General features: G+C 39.6%; 1 protein-coding gene across 1 annotated transcript; it reads right to left on the bottom strand.

Annotated features, from left to right (window-relative positions):
* Positions 1-2,072: 2,072 nt before the first annotated feature.
* On the bottom strand, positions 2,073-4,886 carry LOC116887842 (F-box-like/WD repeat-containing protein TBL1X). The gene is made up of 4 exons (XM_032889351.1): positions 4,833-4,886; positions 4,307-4,369; positions 3,320-3,380; positions 2,073-2,791 (listed from the first exon to the last, which is right to left on the bottom strand). Exons 1-4 carry the CDS (start codon positions 4,884-4,886, stop codon positions 2,631-2,633), a joined length of 339 nt encoding a protein of 112 aa, XP_032745242.1. The 3' UTR covers positions 2,073-2,630.
* Positions 4,887-9,063: the final 4,177 nt, after the last annotated feature.

Genomic DNA, 9,063 nt, shown 5'->3' with positions numbered 1-9,063 from the left:
ACAAAGTCCCTGCATTTGCCTGAGGAACCTCAACACTTTTACTAAATGGAAAGTTGACTTTCTAAAGTTAAAGCCTTTTCACACTGGGTATAAATATACACTAATGTTTATGAACACTTTGTCAGCATGAGTAGAAACAAAATTTGTCAACTAAAGAGACCCTTCTCTGATCATAGTCAAGCCTCTTTTACAAAAGATTATTTCTAGGTTAGTGCAACACATTGTCAATTATGTCAGACGTGGGCCTACTTTCACCTCACTGATAGCTCAAATATCCTATCCCTAAATGTAAACTGGAAACTCCACTGTACCTACCAAGCTCAGTGATCAGAATATGTCAAATACATAAACCATTCTATTGAGTTCACCCTCTCTAAATTAATTTTATAATTTGTGAAAATTGGTCCTTTTACTCCTGATCCTTCTTAGGGAAAGATATACCCTTTAAAGACCAGATTCATCCATATGAAATTGTGTTTAAGAGTTCACATTCCATGTTGTGTCATTTAAGAGACTCTATCATTGAGAAAATTACAAACCCCTGTAATCAGAACCGGATTGCTGTCCCTTTTCCCTCCTTGGTACCTTGTCATTCATTTCAAGGAGGGACTAAATGTACATAATTAAGTTTCAGAAAGAAGAAATGACAATTGTCAATAAACAATTGTGTGTTGTCACCTTGATAATGCTAACCATATTCAAATATGTTGGGATCCTACCTGGATTCATCATTCCTACTCCAAATCTGTTCCAGATCAGGAGAAGAATAAACTGTCTCATTGGACTAGATCCATGCAGGCAAAGAATCTCTCACAAATAGGAACTCCTGTTTATTTCCTGTCAGTATGACTACATTGTTTTCCTATTCCTTTACTTTCACCTCCTTCCTACTGGAAAAATCCTGGTAAACCCCAACTAGACTAAAGGGTCAAATAACTTTTAAGTCTAAAATTGATATTGTCAGACTCTTAAACTTACCCACTATCAATGCTAAAATATATCTTCGGACAGAAAGTTATAATGAGGGGAATGCATTCTAACTTCCTGCAGAAATGTAAAAACATTACAAAAAGTACAAAAAAAATTAGATAAAAGGCAAGAAGAGCATAAGTCATACATTTCCTGATAGCATAAAATGTGTAATTAAAATTCATGGCTCATAAGCGTCCTCACTGGCCAAACTGTCCTCTTATTCCTCCATTTTTAAGGACTTGATGTGGCTCTTGTACAGAAAACAGCCTTTTAAAGTTCATTGGACAAGAAAATGCTTTGGTTAAGCTAATCATCCTGAGGACTCAGTATTTACTCCTTAGTGAAGAGCAAAGATTTAAAAGTTACCTGAAAATGGGATAATAAAATAAATAATAATATATCATGTCCTAATGCTATTTTGTGCTCCTCTGGTAACTTCTCAGCTTTTCATTCTTCAGTAGCCATTCTCATCTGGGCAATGTTTCTGGGAATGCCAAAGACCATGGGCATAGTCCAAAAATATTATTCATTGTCTGGAAAAATACTGCTAAGCTTTACAAAGAAAGCAGATGCTACTAAATTACCTTAAATCCTTAACTGACATACTTCTACTTTGAGTACTATGTTATTGTGAATTTGTGTTTTTTAAAATGCTATACTACTTAGCTTGGGCACCAAGAGACTTTTCAGAGGCATGAGCCTGATCTCGGTCTTGCCAGAAATAAAAGGACTCAAAAATTTAACTGGCTTAATCAGTGTGAATAGTTGTCATTAGGATCATTACGTTCACATCTCCCTGAGAAAAGTCTGCCACACAACAATTTGTAAAACAGTGCAAACATCCAACTATAAAACACATGTTACAATATGATAGTTTCAATGGGATGGCTCAGAGTGCTGTTCATCAAGGAAAAACTGCCTGATTTTCTTGGAAGAGAAAGCCTTCTGATGCAGAAGAAAAAAAGGGCATGTTTATATAAAGGACTACCTGCAGCTCTACCATGAGACAAGTACAGTGTGAAGAGTAAGGATCAGATGGAAAGGTGGAGCAATTTACTAGGGCCTTCTTCTAACAAGAAGCTGGGAATCTAAGGAGCATGGTTCTCTGTGACTAGATCAAAGACATGAGCACAGAGCATAGAGGGTATGTATATGTGTCAGTGCATGTCTATCTATGAGCTCACATGTAAATGAGGTAGTGTAAATGTCTGCACCTGTAGATGTAGAAACCTCACAGGCAGACCTCTCCATGTTCTCCAAGACCTGACTCTCCCCAGCTGACTCATCTGCAATTTCCATGGAGACACAAATTCCTTCCTGTGAGCAGAGTTTTCTTGATTGCCATCTTTCTGCATCTCAATCAAAGTTCCAGAGAAGCAACTAGAACCTACACACAGGTCTCAAGAAGCAGCAGATTCAGAGTCATGTAGGTAGACCTCTGCTCAGAGCAACCAACATTGGTGAGAATCATTTAGGGAACCAGGAGGCAGGGTGTAAGAGAGGTAAAGTCAAAGAGGGCTAGCTGATATTCCCAGGACCATTGACCATATCTGGATTAATTCCATCACTAGGGCAGTCACAGAGGCTCACAGCAGCAAAGTGCTGATGAACAAACAAGTAATCTCTCCTGCACGGTTAATTGTTAATGCACCATATTCTCACAACCTCCAACCCTGAGCATCAAAACTGCCACTTACAGTATGTCCTTGGAAGGTTTTGACTGGGCGATCACAGCCAAGCCTGCACACATGAATGCACATGTCTGTGCTGCACGAGGCAAAGGTAGTGTTGTTCTGCCAGTCCACATCAAGGGCAGGTGCTGCAAATCAGAAGGAAAGCGAGGACATTTACCTGATTAACCGAATGTAGAGCTCAGTGATGCAGACAAAAGTATCCCCAGGAGTCTAGTGACCATGAATACCACCCACAGTAAGAATCAGCTATACTGATACCATGAAAACCATCCTTCAAAGACCTTAAAGATTCTCTCCTTCCAATTTGTAAGATGCTCCTGGAGAGAGACTGCCACCTTTCTATGAAATGAAAAAGCCTTCAAGGACAGGTCCAGTTATAGGTAAAGGGGAGAGACCAGTTATTTTTTTTTTGCTAGGCCACCTATTTTCTTACTTCTAATACTTTGTTTCACAGTTGTCTGAAGTCCCAATGTCTTGATACTTCTCTGCTCTTTTTTTTTTTTTTCTTTTTTCTTTTTTTTGGAGCTGGGGATCGAACCCAGGGCCTTGCACTTGCTAGGCAAGTGCTCTGCCACTGAGCTAAATCCCCACAAGCTTAAACAAGTAAAATAATTCCTGGGGCTACCTCTGCATAACCCCAACAGTAAACCTACCTGAATGAAAAGGAAACTGTTGTTTGGCTTCTCCTGTGTGGGCGTCCCAAATTATTGTTGTCTGTGTTCCATAAACAGAGAGAAAGTTATTCTTCTCAAAGAACAATTATCTAGAAGAATGTCTTGTACCAAAAATGACAACCAGCCCCCTTTCCTTCTAAAAATTAATTTAACATATTTTATGCCTATATCTAGCCAAACCTGTATCACTTATATATGCAATAGTGTAAAATAATCATACATGTCACTTGCATATTTCTGATCTAAGTCCATGTACACTGTGCATTTATACTAATATGAATGCCACATTAATGAGAGCAACTGGTACACAGTAGCCTTCACCAATATATGTGGGAAATCTACCAAAATTGATGTGAATTTCCCATTAGCTCTCAAACCCAGAAAACCATTAAGTAACAGGTAAGAAGGCAATCTGCTTGTCCCTTGCAAAGGAAGTGCTACAGAAATGAGCATTTCCAACAATCCCCTGTCACTCCATGAACTGGGACAAGAGGTGGAACAGCCCAAAAATCCAAAGTATGGATTGAAAAAAATCAAACTCTTAAGTCAGCTCCATGAGTTTCTGTGAAGTTTGCCCTGTATCAGGTCTCAGAGAATTCTGCCATCTACAGTGGGAAGCAGTGGTTTATCAGGTGAGGATAGGTGGCGCTATGGGAGGAAAAAAGAGTCTGTGACTAAAAATTGCTCAATGGATAAAGTCAACACAGAAACATCCACAACCGAATACTTTTTATGAACTCCATTTGGAGATTTCTCCTCTTTCCATTACGGGACTGAAAGCACATTCTGCACAAAGGTCTACAGAGGTAAATGTATGAGGTGATTTCTTCTTCAAAGTCATAAGTAAGAGCAAACCAGAGAAATGAACAGCCTAAATGAGTTATTTTGCCAAAGAAGCCAACAGACAAAAAAATAAACCCACATCCACAGATAAAAGGGATGTATTTAAAGTTGACATTCACTCACCTTGTCTACACCAGCACTCAAAATATAATTCCCCTTTTTGTTCCACTTCAAGGCAAAGATATCCTACCAAAGTTAATATAAGAAATGCTCAACATCTTTATTATCAATGAAATGTGAATTAAAAGTACTTTGATATTTCTAAAGATTTCAAATCTTTAGAAATGAATGTCTAAGATCAATAAGACAGTTCATGATGGTAAGAATTTGGAGAAAGGGAACACACTTGTTTAACTCTGTTCTTAATAATACCCAGAAATATAAAAGTGCCCATGTGTCCATTATCATAATGAAAATGTGGTATTTACACAATGTAATACTATTCATCAGTTAAAAAAAATTGAAGGTAAATGTTGAGGTTTAGTCTGTTGCTATGTATTGAAATACTAAATTCTATACCTGAAGATCTAGGCCTCTGAATGACTCCTCATGTTTACAAGCTTTTGTTGTGCAAACCTTGTTCCTTGATTTAGTCTTACTAGTTAAATAAAATTGGTGACAGCTGCATGCTGCTCTGGAAAGCCAGCACCTCTGGCTTATGCTGAGACCCATGGAGAACAATGGCAGCCTGGTCTGGGTCCATTTAGTCCACAGCCCATTGTTTAGTGAAAGGTGCCAGCACAACCAAGCATGGTAGGGGCACATGATCTAGAGACTTCTGGGGATGCCCAGGGATGCAGTACTAAAGCTGTGAACAAGCAGGCCAAGTTGGAGAGGTTTGACCAGGGCTGGCAAAAGCCCAAGCAAGGAGCTTGGGCAGTGCTAATGCAGCACAAGGTACAAACCAAAGATCTCAAGAGTCTAAACTCAGTCTCAGTCATCTGCTTGTTGGGCCTCTCAGAGGACAGCCATGATAGGACCCTTCTGTGAGCACATCATAGCATCAGTAACGGTGTCAGGCCTTGGGGCCTTCCCCAATTTGGGCTGGTCACTGGACCTCCTTACACTCAGTGTCTTCTCCATTTTTGTCCCTGCAGTTCTTTTAGACAGAAACAATTCTGGGTCAGAGTTTTTGACAGTGGGATGGCAACTCCACACCTCCACTTGTTGCCCTGTCTTTTTACTGAAGTTGGACTCTCTCCCTACTGTTGGACATTGGTCCCTCCCTTTGAGTCCTGAGCATCTCTTGCTTCCCAAGTCTCTGGTTCTTTTTGGAGGGTCCCCCACATCCCACTTCCCAGGTTGAATATTCCCATTCATTTTGCTGGCTTCAGCCTCCCCCTACCCCCAATACCTGCTCACCTTTCTTTTTCCCCCTCCCCCTTCTCTCTTCCACCCATGTCTGCTGCTCCCTCTACCTTTTGTGGTTATTTACTTCTCCTTCCCAAGTGAGATTGAAGAATCCTCACTAGGAATATTCTGCTTGTTAATCTTCTTGAGTTCTGTGGATTGTGTCCTAGATATTCTGTACTTTTTGGGCTACAATCCACTTATTAATGCATATACACCATGCATATCCTTTTGGGTCTGAACTACCTCACTCAGGATGATATTTTGTACTTCTATCCATTTGTCTGCAAAACTTAAGATGTCCTCATTTTTAATAGATAAATAGTATTCCATTGTGTAAATGAACCACATTTTCTGTATCCATTCCTCTGTTGAAGGACATCTGGGCTTTTTCCAGCTTCTGGCTATTATAAATAAGGCTCATATGAAGATGGAGATTATGTCCTTGTGATATCTTGGGCATATGCCCAGGGGTGGTATAGCTGAGTCCTCAGGTAGAACTATTTCTAATTTTCTGAGGAACTTCCAGACTGATTTCCACAGTGGTTGTACCAGTTTGCAATCCCGCCAGCAATAGAAAAGTTTTTCTTTTTCTCATTATCCTTGCCAACATCTGCTGTCACCGTAGGGTTGGTTTTTTTTTTTTTTTTTTTTTTTTTTTTTTTTTTTTTTTTTTTTTTTTTTTTTTTTTTATTCTTAGATATTCTGATTGGTGTGAAGTGGAATCTTAGGGTCATTTCAATTTGCATTTCCCTAATGACTAAGGACTTTAAACATTTCTTTAAGTGCTTCTCAGCCATTCAAGATTCCTCTGTGGTGTATCCTCTGTTTTGATCTATACCCCATTTTTTTAATTTGGTTGGTTTTATTTGGGTTTTTGGAGGTTAGCTTCTTGAATTCTTTATATATTTTGGATATTAGCCCTCTCTTGGATGTGGGGTTAGTGAAGATTTTTCCCCCAATTTATAGGTGGCTGACTTGTCCTATTGACTATGTCTTTTGTCTTACAAAAACTTTTCAGTTTCATGATTTCTCATATCAATTGTTTTATGCACACACACACCCACACACACACACAGATGCACACATCACTTTTAGAATTATGCTATGTCTGTAATGTTTTACTTCTTCAGGAAAAACATGTGTGCTTGTTCCATGCCACAGGTAAGTCAAAGTAGGAACTTACAATTGTGAATTTTATTTTTTAATTGGATTTTTCTTGGATATTTTATGTATTTACACTTCAAATGTTATCCCCTTTCCCCCTCTCCCATACTGCCTGCTTCTATGAGGATGCTTCCACTCCCACCCACTCTCTCCCACGTCAACGCCCTGGCATTCCCCTACACTAGGGAAATGAGCCTTCATAGGACCAAGGGCCTCTTCTCCTATTGATGCCAGACAATGCCATCCTCTGCTACATAAGTTTCTGGAGCCATGAGTCCCTCCATGTGTACTCATTGATTAGTGGTTTAGTCACTGTGAGCTCTGGTGGGGTTTGGTTGGTTGATATTCTTGTTCTTCCTATGGGGTTGCAAATCCCTTCAGTCCTTTCTAACTCCTCTATTGGGGTCTTCTTGGTATTTTTATTGTTAGAAGTGGAATTATGTTTGTGTGTTTCTCTTCTTTTTGTTTTGTTGCAAGAAGATTACTTTCTTGCTTTTTCTAGGGTGTAGTTTCCTTCCTTTTGTTGGAGTTTTCTCCATCTATTAACCTGTCTAGGGCTGAATTTGTGGAAAGATACTCAGTAAATTTGGTTTTGTCATGGAATATCTTGGTTTCTCCATATATGTTAATTGAGAGTTTTGCTGGATACAATAACCTGGGCTGGCATTTGTGTTCTCTTAGGGTCTGTATGACATCTGTCCAGGATCTTCTGGCTTTCATAGTCTCTGGCGAGAAGTCTGGTGTAATTCTGATAGGTCTGCCTTTATGTGTTACTTGACCTTTTTCCCTTACTGCTTTTAATATTCTTTCTTTGTTTTGTACATTTGTTGTTTTAATTATTATGTGATAGAAGCATTTCTTTTCTGATCCAATCTATTTGGAGTTCTGTAGGCTTTTGTATGTTTAGGGGTATCTCTTTCTTTAGGTAAGGAATAACAAATAATTTTGTTGAAGATATCTACTGGTCCTTTAAGTTGGGAATCTTCATTCTCTCTTCTTTACGTATTATTTTTAGGTTTAGTCTTCTCATTGTGTCCTCAATTTATTGGATGTTTTGGGTTAGGAGCTTTTTTTTGTGTTTTCTTTGATTATTGTGTAAATATTTTCTATAGTATCTTCTGCCCCTGAGATTCTGTCTTCTATCTCTTGTATTCTGTTGGTGATGCTTGCATCTTTGATTCCTGATCTCTTTTGTAGGTTTTCTTTCTCAAAGATTGTCTCCCTTTGTGATTTTTTTGTTTCTATTTTCATTTTTTGATCCTACATTGTTTTGTTCAATTTTTTCATCTGTTTGGTTGTGTTTTCCTGTTCTGTTATTCTTCAATGGGATTTTTGTATTTCCTCTTTAAAGCCTTCTACTTGTTTACCTGTGTTGTCCTGTACTTTTAAAATTGAGTTAGTTATGCCCTTCTTAAAGTCCTCTATCATCATCATAAGATGTGATTTTAAATCCAAATCTTGCTTTTCAGGCATGTTGGGATATCCAGTATTTGCTATGGTGGGAGAACTGGGTTCTGATGATGCTAAGTAGTCTTGGTTTCTGTTGCTTGAGTACTTGTGCTTGCCTCTCACTGGTTATCACTGACTGGAACTTGTCTCTTCTGTGAGTCTGTGAGCCTGTGGGCCTGTGAGTCTGTGAACCTGAAAACCTGTGAGTCTGAGAGCCTGTGAGTCTGTTAAGTGTGGGCCTGTGGGCTTTGGAGTGAGAGCATTCCTGGGAGACCAGCTCTTTCAGGGCAGGTTTTGGGACAGAGAGCTGTGGAACAGCCCCAGGGTCCTGTCCTAGGCTGCTCTTGGCTCCCACCCCCTGTGCACTCCCTGTCAGTTTCTTCTTAGATAGTCAATGGAGAGAAAGTGGGGCCCTACCTGTGGGCTGTGGGCTTAGGAGGGAGAGTGCTCCTGACAGACCAGCTCTCTCTAGATAGGTTTTGTGTCCAAGGGCTGTGGGGCACTCCCAGCTCTGGGCACAGTTGGAGGTCCCATTTATCAATTCTTCAGAAAAAAATTAGACTACTGGTTTCTTTTAATTCTCTAAAGCTTAATCACAGAAAGACATACATGGTATGCACTCATTGATAAGTGGCTATTAGCCCAAATGCTTGAATTACCCTAGATGCCTAGAACACATGAAACTCAAGAAGGATAACCAAAATGGGAATGCTTTCTCCTTCTTTAAAAGGGGAACAAGAATACCCTTGGCAGGGAATAGAGAGGCAAAGATTAAAACAGACACAGAAGGAACACCCATTCAGAGCCTGCCCCACATGTGGCCCATACATATACAGCCACCCAATTAGACAAGATGGATGAAGCAAAGAAGTGCAGGCCGACAGGAGCCGGATGTAGATCTCTCCTGAGAGACA

The sequence above is a fragment of the Rattus rattus genome, chromosome X, assembly GCF_011064425.1.
Source record: "Rattus rattus isolate New Zealand chromosome X, Rrattus_CSIRO_v1, whole genome shotgun sequence".
Classification (NCBI taxonomy): domain Eukaryota; kingdom Metazoa; phylum Chordata; class Mammalia; order Rodentia; family Muridae; genus Rattus; species Rattus rattus.
The sequence above is the reverse complement of the archived record's forward strand: the minus strand, read 5'-3'. Positions and strand labels throughout refer to the sequence as shown.